This window comes from Osmia bicornis, chromosome 12, assembly GCF_907164935.1.
Source record: "Osmia bicornis bicornis chromosome 12, iOsmBic2.1, whole genome shotgun sequence".
Classification (NCBI taxonomy): domain Eukaryota; kingdom Metazoa; phylum Arthropoda; class Insecta; order Hymenoptera; family Megachilidae; genus Osmia; species Osmia bicornis.
In genome coordinates, this window is record NC_060227.1 from 1567155 (window position 1) to 1583129 (window position 15975).

The 15975-nt window shown below is 37.2% G+C and overlaps 1 protein-coding gene across 2 annotated transcripts in view; it reads left to right on the forward strand.

The window, feature by feature from the left end:
* The window catches only part of LOC114874981 (PH domain leucine-rich repeat-containing protein phosphatase 2), a 99306-nt gene that overhangs the window by 57709 nt on the left and 25622 nt on the right, over positions 1 to 15975 (forward strand). For both annotated transcript variants that reach the window (XM_029184793.2, XM_029184794.2), the window contains 2 exons: positions 928 to 1062; positions 8995 to 9230. In XM_029184793.2, coding sequence (XP_029040626.2) covers positions 928 to 1062; positions 8995 to 9230 — 371 coding nt within the window. The remainder of the gene's footprint in view (positions 1 to 927; positions 1063 to 8994; positions 9231 to 15975) is intronic.

Here is a 15975-nt window from a genome sequence, read left to right on the forward strand (position 1 = left end):
CATTGTGCGACGTCTCCGGGGGATGATTTGCACGCTTCGCACCGTGAAGCGTTATTTAACGATGAATTTCGGTAACATCGAAAGTGAATTCTAACGCGAAACAACATTAATGCCGATGTCACGCGCAAACCTCCTCTCAAATCTATAATTTCAATCGTTTTCGTAAATATCAATTGAAAACTAGATGCAAGATTGGCATATATTGTTTTCAAATTGTATTATTCATAAATTCTCCTGTCGCGTTTAATATGCATTATTAGTTCGATCGGGAATTCCTTATAAAGGAAAATTTAATAAGCCGGTCAGTTATTGCATCGATATTTTTCGTTAATATTAATGCTCCGGGACCTTCGTAAAATTGCTTTCTCTCCTTAATTTTCCCCCACGTTCCTTATGTTTCTCCAAGTTAGGAAATTCCACGGAGCTAATATTTCGCGCCAAAGGGTGCACTGTAAGAAATTACAATTTCATGAATTCGAAATCTGCTATGGGAAGTTTGCTCTCGACAACCGAGCAGGCTCGTATTTTTCCAACAGCCTGCAACAGCTTGCACGAAGTAAGCTTGCTTGTAGCAGGATGAAATGAAATTTCACGTTAATTGCGATTCATTGAGCGATAAACTTTATAATAAATTCGTTGATACACGTTAACGTGCGCTTTCAGCTTTACGATTAAAAAAATTTCATGCTTCTTTAATGGCAATTTTTAGAGAACATTGCTGGTATTATTTTCTACTTCGTTTCTTAAATGAAATCATAAAATTTTCATAGAAATTATTTATAGTTTATATCATCCTGTTAAATATTGATTTAATTAAAAAGAAAAAATATTGGGTTAAATCATGAATAAAATTTATTGGCACTGATCTTTACCAAAAAAATAAGATTCCAATTTCCTATTAATTTTTTTTAAATTTTTCTGTTGCAGGACCCGCATCACCCTTGCCAGAACTAACAGGGTACAGTCGTTGTGGGTACACCCTGGTACTGAAAGGGTTGGTTTTTCCCCAATGGAAGAGAAGAGTCCTAGCTGTCATTGGATCCAGGCTGTTCCTTTATCCGGGTAAGTGTTCTTCTTCACATTCTTCTACCATAAAAAACATCTGGTAAGAATGGCACCTCGAGCCTCTGTAAAACGAGCAAGAAAAGAAAGAACTTAGAAAGTTGTAGGTCCTGTATCCTTGTCCTTTCTTCTGTTTCATTCTATTGCAACTATTATTTACAATTCCCCAAATAACAAAAGCCACACACAAGTTTTAAACTTACCACCGAGTCGAAAGAAAATATCCTCTTCATCAGAACTTTTCCAACCCTTATCTTCAACTTTGATTCATCTTCCTAGTATCAAGAGCGTTCCTCGATGGATATAGCATTATTTCGATACAAGTAACTCCGTGACTGATAAGTGAACTTTAAATTGGATTTCTTTCCATGATGGGAACCGCGAACGCTTGAGCCGACCATCCCCCTTCGTTGGATAAGGGCTGTCAGCAGGGATGAAAACATCCGTTTCATTGGTTCCCCGTGGACGATGGAATGGTATATTCGTGTTCCGAGCAGCTGTCGGTTTTTCTCATAGTTCGGATAACTTCGTGACTGGAATAAGGAATATTGTATGTCTTAGTTGCTCGACGCGAGAGTAAATCTGGTCTGGATAACGTTGAACACTGGTACTCCATCCTCCAGGGGGTTTCAATTCTTTCTTGGAGGATGTTTCTAAATAAATAAATTCAAACAACTCGACACGAGCGTTCAGTTTCAAAAATTTCCAGTATTTCTTGCAAGATGTTGGACATATTGCGAAAAATGGATAGACGAAAAAATTGCAACGGTGGCAATCGATATCGAGGCAACTTGGTCATCAATTTCAAATCGCCACGAAACCTCGATAAAGCATCGTTTTAAAAAGCTAACAGCTCCACCCGCAAAAAACAATTAAGGTTTATCGATAGGGCCATCATCGACGATTACCCGTTCGCGTGTTCCAGAAAAATTTCAACCGACACGCTATTAGCGTTTCACAAAACAGTTTCGGCTAACATATCTACGGCGAATGTTTTGCGAAGTAAAAAGACGTTTAAGGGAAAGCAATGTACGTCCATCAACGTCACACGTTGCGAACAATTTTTCAGAAAATGGTTATCGTTTATCGATCAATCGCATTCGAGCCTCGAATACGGATTTTTAAAACAGTAATTGCACGCCATCGGGGTGAATCCTTTTGGTGAAAGAGATTCGTGACACACAGCAGGGGATGGTGACAAGATCGTTTCACGGGAAGGGATAAAGAACAGGACGTAGATAAATCATGGTGTTTCATGGAAAGGGGTTGAGCCCGTAGATGCGCGGAGATCGAGGCATGGATGTTTTCTTTTTAACCCCCCAGTGACGGGCTTTTATCTTCTCCAAGAACTTGCGGACATTTACGTAAACGGTAGAGGGATTACTTTTTCTAGAAAAAATATCCATCATATACCTTGAGCACTATGTTTGTTTAGGGTGAAAAATTCTGGATGGAATATTATATTTACTTTGAGATAAGAGTGCCAATACTTGATTCACGAAAATAATTACAATCTTAAAGACTCTCGTTGATAGAAAATATTGAAAATATATTATTTTTCTCATTTTAAATATTTCCAAAAAATTATTTATTTTCATTTGTGCCTTCAAGATTGGTGCTGATTTTTTTAATTAAGAAAGAAAGCATTAGAAATGAATTAGAATTAGAATGTATTAGAAAAGCATTAGAATTAAGTATGAAACTTGATCTTTTGAGATAAGGGTGCCAATACTTTTCTTGATTCACGAAAATAATTACAATCTTAAGAACTCTCATTGATAGAAAATATTGAAAATTTCCAAAAAATTGTTTATTTTCATATGTGCCTTGAAGATTGGTACTGATTCTTTTAATTAAAAAAGTATGCATTAGAAATGAATTGTTAAGTATGAAACTTGGTCTTTCTTAAGATTGGGTCTTGAATTACCCGGCATTTTTTGTTCGAAGGGTGAGAGTCAATGCATAAAATCAATTGATCCATGAGATAAATTCGATAAGAGATATTTCATGAAGTTTGTGCAAATAGAAAAAAAGATTCGTTCCAATCTGTAGGGTTGAATTTGGGTAGGTATCATCCTCGCATACGAACGTCGAGAATCAGGCCGGATAACCCGATGAAGATCGCTCAAAAAAGCTAATCACGTCTGTCTGCAGCGAGTCGATTGCGATGGCGATTGCGATTCCTCGCAACGGGAACACGGACGAGCTGTCGTTCGTAAATTGCATCCTGCAAAAAACAATGCACCGTTCCGTCGGATAAAACGGCCGAAAAACGAAATGTCTTGTTCCGAATTAATCGATCGGGAAGTTTTCGAGTATTCCTAGCCTATCTGCCTCCGAAACGTGCAAAAACAAAAATGGAACAGAGGACGATTAACCGTTCTTTGTATCAGAAACATTTATATTAGCTCGTTGAGTTTCTAAGTGGTACAAAGTAAATCAATTTCCACTAATTTGATAAAATTTTGAAATCCGAAATAGGAAGAAAATTCTGATTCATTGGGTAACTATGGAGGGGCCAGAGTTGCCCCTTTCACTATTCTGAGATTCTAAGATTCTAAGATTCTAAGATACTAAAATTCTAAGATTCTAAGATTCTAAGATTCTAAGATTCTAAGATTCTGAGATTCTAAGATTCTAATATTCTAGTGCTCTAAAATTTTCTAATATTCTAATGCTCTAAAATTTTCTAATATTCTAGTGCTCTAAAATTGCCTAATATTCTAATATTCTAATGCTCTAAAATTTTCTAATATTCTAGTACTCTAAAATTTTCTAAAATTTTTAAGTTCTCATTTTCTAACATTCTAAGGTTCTTAGTTCATAGTTACAAAAAAGTTCATAGTTACAGCAATGTTAGATAGAAAGGAAAGAAGAAAACGAGGAAAGCTGAAAGGTTTTCGATGATTTGAAAAATCTTGAACAGAACAATCGAAAAAAAAAACAGAAGGTTATATCTAGTGTGTGTTTTCCGTGGTTCATTGTGTGCCATTTATAGCCTGGAAAAATAACAAGGGTTCGGTATTCGTAGAAAAAAAAACACAAAAAAAACACGAGGACGATTTCATTCCGAGCACGTATAGCAGAGCGATGTTCAGGTTCGTTGTCATTTGATAAAAATGTCTGAATCAAGGGACGTTTGTATGGATCCGGGGATATTCGTGTCGATAGTGAAATGGCATGGTACAGGAAATGGTTGTGGCACGGTAAAAGGTGCAAAACACCTTTGTAAATACGCTTTGATCTGGCTGAAAAGTATCGAGCACGATGAAAAGCCCTATTCTCTTTTACGAACGATCAGGATTCCCAGAAATTGGCCAGATTCATTCTTTTTGGAAATACATACGTGAGAAAGAGAACTCCCTTGGCACTGATACAAGAATTTATAGAAATAGAAATGAAATAGAATTAAAAATAGAAAATTTTACTCTAATTAACGTTAACGATTCTTCGGTTCTGTCGATGGTAACAACAAATTCCATTCTCTGTTACCTTCCCAACGAATTAAACAATAGTTATCGCAACGATACAAAATTTCCCGTTAGAACAGTATCAACAGAGTTGCAAGTAAAAGCAAGCCAGAAGTTTGCATCTAATTAAAGATCGACTGCTAATTAAGGCGAACTAGCCGTGGAGAAACAGCGAGATTCACAGTTTCATGGCGTTGTTGCGGCTACGGAAACCGGAAAGTAAATAAGTTTGCCGAAAGAGGAAGTCAGTGAACAGGAACTGGATGATCCTGGCCAGGTTGTTTGCTGTTGATCCAGCAAGGCCACCCGATGGTGAACACCTGTTACCGTCAGCTATCTCGGATTTAATCAAGCCACGAATCCCGAAGGAGCAGCCAACCGTCAAACCGTGTCCTCATTGAAATGGTGAAAAAGGTGAATTTCAAGTCGGCTCTTTTGCCAGTTCGATGGAATCCTTGAGGTTGTAGTTCATCCTTACCAATGCTTTCTATCAAGGATCTTCACGATACCTCTTGGAATCCGCTTATTCCATTGATAGTTGTCGATACTTTGCTAAATACCATTGAATGCTGAACGGAGATGAAACTTCAAAGTTTTAATGAAAAGCTCTATGGTATCTTACAATTCCATTATTGGCATATTTAAAGGAAATTTTAATTTTAATTAATTTTAACGTAGATTTCCAATTTTGTTGTCTTTCAATTCATTTCTATAATATCCACATAACTGATTAATTTTCTAAGGTCCCTCTATTATACTTCTAACGTCACTTTTATTTATGAAGCAATTTTTCTTTATCAATGAAAATTGCAGCATTGACAATAGTTTATACTTAAATGACATTGTCGTGTTATTTGATAAAAACGATCGGCAAACACTGCGGATGAGTCTTATATCCAGGCAGAAAATAGAAAATCCCATTTTCCCTGAGGGTGATTCAATTACAGGTACACGGTCACCACGAGGCCGATTTATGTTGGATAAAAGCTCGGTTCCCTCGATTCGTGTTGCGGATTATGAATTTCCAAGCGTTCGATGAATATTTACACGGTCGTTCAGTTAGTTTTTTACATCGAGTTTCATCGTTGTTGTTATTATTCGTCAGAAAATTCTCAGTGGTTTAATGCTCGGACGAATCGTACGTGTTTGCTACTTAATTGTTCATAAAAACTCATTCGTACTTTTTGAAACTATCCAACAGATTCAACATTTTAATTCGAATTTATTTATTAACCAAAATTCCACGAAATCTCGAATGTAGGAGAGGAATACTTAGTTTATGAAAGAGAAAATCAACAGCATCAAGGTGAGACGACGATAGCAATCATGTCGATCGAGGCAGCAACCACGATTAGCAGAGTGTCGACAGAGAAACGAGAAGCTTTTCGTCGATCTACGGTACGGATTAGCGGTACTCGTTAAAATCGAGTCGCTTCGTCGACGGTAAGCGGCGTTAATCGTAACGTAGTCGACACTGATGCCAGACGAAACCAGCAGATTTGTTTCGAAGTCGTTAAAGAGCCGGAGGCCAGCTCGACTCGAGGCAATTCCTAATTGAAACTGACCGCAGTCGCAGTTTAAATCAGCAAACAGCAAGGATTCGACCCTGCTTCACCCATCCTACTTGTCCCACCCTGATTACTATGTTTTTAGGAGTACTTCCAACTTGGACCCGTACCTATTAAGCTATGTACTCTACGAATCAATCTAGATTCATTAAGATTAATTAATCGATTAAAATGGAGCATCCCTCGCGAAGGTAGATCATTGATTTAATTTGAAAATACTTATTTTATATGTCTAATTGTCACTTGGAGTGATCCTAATTTGAAAATGAAACATCCTTCCCGAAGGTAGATCATTGATTTAATTTGAAAATACTTATTTTATATGTCTAATTGTCACTTGGAGTGATCCTAATTTGAAAATGAAACATCCCTCGCGAAGGTAGATGATTGATTTAATTTGAAAATACTTATTTTATATATCTAATTGTCACTTCGAGTGATTCTAATTTGACGGTCGAGAACTATAATTGATTCAATTGCACCCTTAACTCCTTAAGCTGATAATTTTGCATCAAGTTTTGTAGTAATTTATTTACAACTTTATAACAGGAATATTAATTGTCTGCTTAAATGATAAACACCAGAAGTAATAACTTTATATTTGAGCTGGCTTATTGTTAGGGGATTAATAACTTAATAATCCTTTCATCGTTTTTTTTTTTTTTTATTTTCTTTGAAAGGGACAGTATTATTGCATTGAGCCATGTCGTTCGTCGGGAGTGCATTAGCATGGTAAGAAAAAGTTTTCCTGATCGCTGAATAATGAACCGAAGGGTTGACCAACCCCCGTGCTCGAAAGCTTTTCGGAAAGTTTTAATTGCCCGCACTCCGGCCACCAGTTTGCCCCGTTGTTACTTCGTGGCGCGTTGATGAGGTTACTGATCAATCGAACAACTCTTCTTCCTCTTCTGAATAAACCCCCGATAAACTTTCCGTTTTTCTTCGCCGTTTCTTCGCGTTGCCTCCATTAAATTAATCGACTTCCATTCGAAATACCTTTAGCATCGCTTTACGATCTTTTTATCCACCCTATAATTCCCTGCATTTGGGGGAGGGACTTTCTAGAAAACAGGGAACCGTGTGCTCTTAACAGAAAATGATCAATCACTTAATTTATTTGAAAATAAAATGCAACATTTATCTGCTGTTATAATATTTATAATATAGCCGCATTTTGAATTAAATTCTGTTTTAACCGACGATATGGATTATCCTCGCGAAACAGTTGACCCACAAGGGGTTCGAAAACTCGTGCGTACATATTAACGAACAATTGTTTTCAACCACAAACATATCAACGGCAACTATTCATTTTCCCTGCCAGGTGAACACGTGCAACTCGGCCATAAGTCCCATAAGGTTTTCGCGTAAAATATGATATCGTATCGTGATACACGTGGAAACGTTAATGAATTGTATATATACATGCTCGATACCCGAAACGAAACTGTGTTAGCTTTCCAGCTAATAAATGTAGAGCTTTTTAAATGAATACGAGAGATATTAATTGCAGGTTGGAAATTATTGCAACACATTTATTATATCGAACATTTATTTGTATCGAAGTGCAATTAATTTTTTGAATAAGATCAATCTGGATAAATTTATTTAGAATGTACAGGTATTTTAAAAATAATTTGGAGTACTTGAAACAATGTACTCCAGATTTCAGTTCGTAACTAATACCGAAAGTGTCCCCTGTTGTTTCCATCAGGCTCTAACCAAACAGACTGAACGCCGATCGCGCAATTAGCCCACGGACGATAAATTCCCAGAATCAAACAGTCGCGAAGTTTTTGACAGTGACAAACGCGCGGACCGTTTGGTTCATCTAATTACACCGAGATAGGGATGGCAGCTGCCGATTGATGCCGGAACGATGAATGCCAGGTTTGCGTTCGTTTCCACGGCAGTTCAGAGCCACGCCTAAAGCGCCGTGGTTTGACAACACGCTCGTCACCGTGATCGAATTTTACCCGGCAAAACACCGTCCTGTAAATCAGATTTTATTTCAACCCGGCGCCGATGATGTAGAATCGAAATCGACCGATGGACGTCCCTCGAGTATTCTGGTTTGCGGTAATCACATCCTGCAGGAACCGTGATCGCGTTCGATTGACTGTAGAATGAATTTTATGGATCGTCTGAAGCTTTTTTTAAGGGTTAGAATATTCTATAACGCATAATCAGATGAGTAGAATCGGTGGCTAATTGGTCAGACAAATAGAATGAAATGAAATAAACTTATAATAGATAGTCAGGGAAGTGGAATAAACCTGTAATTAGTCAGACAAGTGGAGTTTTGTACGTGGTCGAACAAGTAGAACGAATAACTAATTAGTGAGACAAACGCGAAACTAGGCACATAAGTAAAATAAGCCTTAATTAATCCTTAGTAGAATGAAAGGATAATGAAACCTCTGTAGATAGTCAGACAAGTAGAACATACCAGTAACACCTCAGACGCATAAATTAAAGTCTGTAGCTGGCTTAGCAAGTAGACTAGGTGAACGTATGGACTCGCATAAGTAGAACGCTGCCATAAACTTTCATTCAAATCAGTGAATCCAGACTCGTGGGATTCCCCTGTGAATATAATTAACATACAGTAGTTGAAAACTGATGGTCATAATGAAAATTCCAAATTTAACGTAAAGTTATGCTAAAATTTCGACTAATAATTTTCATCTCCAATCTAAATATCATCGAATCTATCTCTTAATCGCTCTCAAAAATTTAACAGCTGAAATTTTTATAACGTCGAAAATAATATTTCATCGTCAATTTGTAACCCGTTCAAATAATTACATCTAACATCTGACGAATCGGAAACGTTCGAATAAGCGGGTTAAATGGACGGTAACTAAACTCGAAATCAATCATCATGATTCCAGCCTGTCCGGAATCCCGACCTGAATGGATGGAGCTCGCCGGTGGTGGTGGTGCCGTGTGTTATGCCCCGTCACGTCTTGGTAAACTCGTGCTGCGTATCACTGGATTTCCAAGGGTCACTCAACAGTGTCATCAAAGTCAACAACAAGGGGACAGTCACCATCACGAGACACGACACTTGTATCTTGGCTTTCACCACCCGTGGGACAGGGACTTGTGGAAAAGTTGGATTAAACAGGTGAGTCGAACTCCGCCGTACGACTCCAGTTGGATAGAAAAGTTTTCCACCTTCCTCCTATCCAATTCTTTCTTCTTTTTTTTTTTTCTATGAGTAAAAGTTTAGTTTGTAGTACTGTTTCGAAAAATTTTGTCGAATTTCCAATGCATTGTCGACCTATGCAGGTTAAGGATTAAATTCTGTCGACGGCGTGGAGTTATAAAATTGAAACGATTCATTCGTTGCTTTTTGTTCTCGTCTGTAGGAAAAATGTTCGATCGATTGTTAACTCCTGGAGAGCAATTTAGTCTGCTCGAAATTTAAAGTAATCGCGTATTAAATCCAGTGAGTTGACGGTGGTTTTAGTACTTATAATTGAAAATTAAAAATACTTCATGGTAAAGCCGTGATTTAATCGACACGAAGTATTAAATAAAATATCATACCATAAATTCATAAAATTTAGATACTCTATTGTTTAGATGGTACAGTACCGGACATAGTAGGCTTCTTTAAGGAAAATGATAATATAAGGGAAAGAGGGCAGTGAGGCCTAGAAATTCTAGGGAGCCTTAGACTTCCTAGGGAAAATGGTGATGCAGGGGAAAGAAATCTCTAGGAAATTTTGTCTTTTAGAAGTCTAGGGTTCCCTAGAATTTTCGAAGGTTTTCTAAGACTCCCTAGAATTTTGTCTTCCAAAAGACAAAATTTCCCAGAAACTTCGTTCCCCTAATTCAACGAATTATACAGTATTTTTTTCTACTTATGAACAAAGGAAATCTACTGGTTAGCCAGGAATAATAAAATTCAGTTACCATCGATATTAATTAATTCAGATTAGAAAAGACAGAAGTGTCTTCGCGAAATCCTCTGTTCGAAAAATATTCAGCCAAAATGCGGAGAAGTTTAATCGCTGAACGCGTTTCTTCGAATCGAGGGGGATTAAATGAGTTGCCAGTTTCAATTAAACGGTGCAATTACAAAAGAAGCCACCTCTATCCCCTCGCCCCGAAGAAAAGCCATTTGGTCACGGTCAATTTAATTTTCAGTCTGACTTTTAACGCTCGCTTTTCCGCCAGTGCGTTTCTCCGTTCTTAAACTCGGATAGAATAGAATTTAACGTAAACACCTGTTTATCGAGCTAATTCATTTAAGGTTCTTTATCCTTCTTATAACGAACGGAAAAGAGTTGCTGGAAGAAAAATAGACTCGATGGACACAGTGATAAAACAACACAAAGTTTAAAGAGAGGGAACAAGTGGAAAAAGAGGAAAAACGTGTCAAAAGTGAGGTGACTTCCGTCAGGAGTTTTACAGTTGAAATCAATCTTGAGAAAGGGGTGGTTGTGGGTGGTGGCAGTCAATGTTTGCCAGACAATCGCAGTCGACTTAAACTTTAAGCTTCCACGAACGAAAGCAATTCTCGAGAAGCTGGTTGGCCTAACTCCTGGAAGAATGAGCGATCCTTATCCCTCCCGGTGACCCGTTTGAATTTTGCATGACATCCTCGAAATGAGCAACCCCTTTGATACCACAGAAACCGGATAAACTCTGAGCACAATCGACACTAATGTTTAAGGGTATGAAAGAATCTTTTAAAAAGAAATTGTTAGAATCTGCTGACGTCTCTAATGAAGACAAAAATGTTCTTTTCTAGAGGCTTGCCTTTTTTCTATCTTCGAAAACTTAGGGATTAATTAGTTGTTTTAATAATTTATATTATAATTCAAGATTCAAATTGCTTTGATGAATATTAAAGTCTAGTAACTTAAGAGAAATTTAATGAGACTTTATTCTTACGTTTCATGCACATAAAAATTTTACAAAATTAATATAGAATCATTCTGTGTAATGTAACAAGATTTATAAGACTTTAGAAAGAGTCGAGTTGTCAAAAGTACCGTAGGTATCACAGATATTAAAATCCAGAAGTCATGAAAGGTGACCCAATAAACGTTTATTACGATTTTACTCTTGCAATATTCATGCAATATTTTGCAAAATAACGTAAGAAGTTTTAATACCCGGTTACCATTGAATCTCCCTATCAAAGCAATATACTTGTCAATAAAAACGGTCGTCTCGAACTCCAATTCTCTCCAATGGTCAGGACACACGTGTTCAACTTAAAATTCGGAATTCTTCGTCCATATCGAAGGAGATTCAATAAAGTCGATCTGACCAGATGGTCGGATCTGGACAGTTGAATAGTTTGCATGTGGATCGTTATCCAAGGTATAAAGATATGTAAGAAAAGGCAGTTTCTCTGAGATTTGTTCGAACACTGGGCTCACTGAGCTGACTTACGGAATTATATCTTCTTTGTATGGGATTCCATTGACCCGTCTCTTTTCACTGTTTCGACTGTTGACCGGAAGTCTCTTAAAGAGCCCTAAGCCCATTCTGGACAGACGTCGATGCTGGCTGGGATAAAGAATGCAAGCTGGTTCGATAAGCACGGCATGGAATTCAATCGGCATCGTCCGACCAATATTTCATATTTCCCGATATTAGCGGCACGAAACTCACCCGAGTAGTTTCTACGTTTCTAGAACTGGAAGCTTCGGGCCAATAACTGATACGGATCGATGATTAGAAAAAGAGAAATAATGCAGGATTTGTTTGCGATGAAACTGTTGGCCTGTCCAGGGAAATTTGATCGATGGTAGTTCATTAATTCTAGCGAAAAAATTCACCAGGTTTTACGGGGTTCGATTTGTCAGAAATTTGAGAATTTAGGAATTTGGGAACTTGGAAAATTGGTAACTTAGAAATATAGTAGGTTAAAAGTTTGGAAATTTTACAATTTAGAAAGCCTATTCATCTAAAAATTGATAACTCTTTCATCGAATGAATTATTTTCCTTGAGATTAGTCAAAGATAGCGTAATGTTCCTTCGATTACGCGTTTTTAATAGGTTTTCCTTGCGTAAAGCGCTTGCCTTATTCTCAGTGATGGATGGAAGTTCAACATCGACACGAAATCTTTTTGGAATCCCAAATCGGCGTAGGACGTCTTTTAAATCCGATAGGATCTGAAATTTCTTTTAAACTATAAATCTAACGAGCAATAAAATTTCTTCCAAATCCTCCAATTAACGTTCATAATAATAAATTGTGCCGCACGTAGCCCTTTGCCCATGTTAATCAGAATATCAAAAATTATTCTGCCGATTCGAAACGCGCTCGTTCGATCTGCTCGACCGTGGTCAATCATCAACGATTATGATACAATTTCGCCGGTAGAGATGCGTAAATTGAGTTTGATCCCGGTGAATTAGCGTCTGCAACACCTAGCCAACTATGCACGAGCTGGACAAGTTCAGCAACCTCTTGTCCCCGTCGCTGCAATTCGATTAAACTGCATCAAAACGCAGCGGGATGCACGTGTTTGGCCTCGTTTGCGAATTCACCTGCACGTGTACCTCTTTGATTCGCTTCCCAGTACAGATCGACTCGGTTAATCAAATTATTTTCTGTCGTTTCCTAGTCATACGATTTTCCGCCCTTTCTCAGGCAAATTCGAATATCCTTTGATCATACGTAGCCCAGATGGGTGAACTTTTTTAAAAATTATTCGATTAAATTCGTGCTTCAGAAAAAGAGCAACGTTTACACGAGTAATAAGTGAATTGAGGATTAATTGTAATATTGAAATTTCTTCGTTCTATATAATGGATAAATTGAAATGAAATTCATTTTGATTACAATTTTCATTGATAATTTTCATTGAAAAATACTTATTACCAAACAAAAGATAACGTCGTGTTACTAAAGGAAATGCAAAGAAGAAAATTGTTGGAAACACGAGATAGCATAGAATTGCTTGCACCCTTGCAATACAGTATCGTCGGCGAAAGGATCAATTGAACAGAAGTCCTGTAAACGTAACCGGTGATTTGGTGAAACGCCAGCTGTTATCACGAATCGTGTGTACAAGGACAGTCAATTCTGATTATGCATCGCGATAACATACGACAGGAAATCACATGTATTACCGTCAATAAAAAGTCAGATCAATGGGAATAACCTCCGTATCGAACGGTATTACTCACTTGAATAATCGTAAGCCTCTCGGATAATTTCAGAATATCATTTAGAAGCTTAGGAATTTAATAACTTAGAAGTTTGATAACTTAGAAATTTTGTGACTTAGAAATTTGATAGCTTAGAGATTTAGTAACTTAGAAATTTGATGACTTAGAAATTTGGTAACTTAGATATTTGATAGCTTAGAAATTTGCTAATTTAGGAATTTGATAAATTAGAAATTTGATAGCTTAGAAATTTAGTAACTTAGGAATTTGATAGCTTATAGATCTAGTAACTTAGAAATTTGGTGACTTAGGAATCTGATAAGTTAGAAATTTGGTAACTTAGAAATTTGATAGCTTAGAAATTTAGTAACTTAGGAATCTGATAACTTACAAGTTTTTTTCTCTTAGGAATTTGGAAGCTTAAAAATTTAGTAATTTAAAAAATTATTACTAATTCGACTACTGTCGATATTTTTAATAAAAAATCATTCGTAACTTATACCACAGAAAATGATAACTTAGGAATTATGTTTTTAAATATCCTCAATCGTTCTCCTATTCTATAGAATATCTAAAGATACGCATTTCTTGAATGAACACATTTAGCTATCGATTTTATATTCACCGGGGTTCCACCGTTAAAGGATTGATATGAATCCTAGATTCTCGTTATCCGGCTTAAAGGAACGATTCAAAAGGAAATCGAAGGTACCGCTTGATACGCGGCCAAAATCAAAAACGAGCTTTCTCGTATTGGCCGATAACGCCGAAAAGATCGACGATTCAGAGGAATAGAGACGATAGTTGATGCGACCGGTTCGAAGGACTAAGAGAGCTGCTACTGGCGAGGCGACAGGGGAGGAATTCGAAATGATGCAAACATTGGCCTAAAGGCACCGTCTGAATATGAAATCACGATGAACAAACTTTAATATCCAAATGTAGATCACGAAAAGGGAACACTGCTATTGACCAGGATAAAGTAGAATATGAAGATGAAGACAGAAAACTGGTCGAGGATCATTCCTTTTTTATACGATATGATTGAAGATTGTATAAATATAATACTAATTATAAACTGTAAAACTATGTAAACTATGAATAAAATTATCATCTATCGTCGCGGATTCGTCGCGGATTCATCGCAAGGACACATCGTCAACTGATCGTCGATTTTTCAGATCGTCGCGGACCCCCTGCGACCCCTCTGCCCTCAGCAGTGGAATCCAAAATATTCTGAAATAAGTACGTCTTTTATTTCCTACATTAATTGTTATAATTGAAATTCTCCAACAATCATGAGTATTTTACCCGATAAGGTTGCATGTAGATATTGTAATCGCATTACATCGTGAATGGAAATGTATCACGGAATCTGCACGTCGAAACTGTGTTACAGCACGTGACCTATTCAAGACCCTATAGTCAGAGCTGGATTCAACTGCTCAAGATCATTTGCTCAACCATATATTACTGTTGATACGACAGTCACTTTTATGATCCTGTCACGTGCCTCGAATCTTATCAGATCCCTATCCAGGATACCAAAGGATCTACGTTTTCCAATTTCCACTTATCTAGAACTATTGTTATCTTTCTCAGTTTGTCATACTCAGCTTCCCAATTTTTATTTTCTTTTTAGTTATTAACTTTTAAATACTGCTATTTGAAATATATTTAAAAATATTTGAGAATTAGGATGAAATATAGATATCATAGTTCCAGGGAAGAAAGGTATTTTAACAATGTATCAAAACGAAAACTCGCTGTCCAAATGTATCCTCGGCGTGGTACAATCTGTTTATCCTAGCGCAAATAGTAGTACACAGGGGTAAAGCGAGAAATGAAACACGGAGGTACGATATTATGGCTCGTGTGGAAACATTGGGGATCAAAAATTAAACGGACCGCTGGACTAGAGGACAGTTTGACGGGAAACGAGGAAAGCAGGAAAATTGCCGGTACGTGGAGTGAATTATTCAAAGCAACCGAGGGACACGCATCCAGCTGCTCGTGTCTACTATTTGTATCGACGATCGCTGAATATTTAGCGATTTATCCGAATCATGATCTCGTGTTTCGCGTGACCTCGATCGGGAACGAATCGAATCGAAATCAATATCCTCGTTACGAATTCCTCGGACGTTTTACGATCTCCTGTACTCCCTATGACACAGTTTCAGGGAATACAAAGTTCTGTTTGCTGCGTTTCCATGCGTATGTCAAGCATCTCCGGTCGTCGGTTAATTTTAATTTACATTTCTATGGCGAATAAAAAAGAATGGGTGCGATGGTGTAAGCTATATCGATATGAAGGAAAATTTAATTTTTTGTTTGATTTATTAAATGAAATTTAGTTTCTACTTACATAGGACGGACTATGATGAATTAGTTGGGATTTTCTCCGAGTTGAGTTAGGTCCTTTAGAAATTTTGGAACTTGGGAAATTTTGGAAATCAGAAACTTTTGAATTATGGAATCTTGGAATCTTGAAATTTTGGATTTCTAGAATTTTGGAAGTTTATTTTTGCAAGTAGTAAAAGTATTGGTTTAATGGCATCGGTGAAATAAACAAAGCCCATAAACGTATGCAAAATTCAGACGAACGTAGGGAAACAAATACTGCGAGCGTCCACACCTTCTGTGTCATTGCATCATTAATTAATCGTATTCATTGCGTTCCCTGCCTCTGGGAATCCAACGACTACCGTGAAAATCGAAGCTAGTTCTA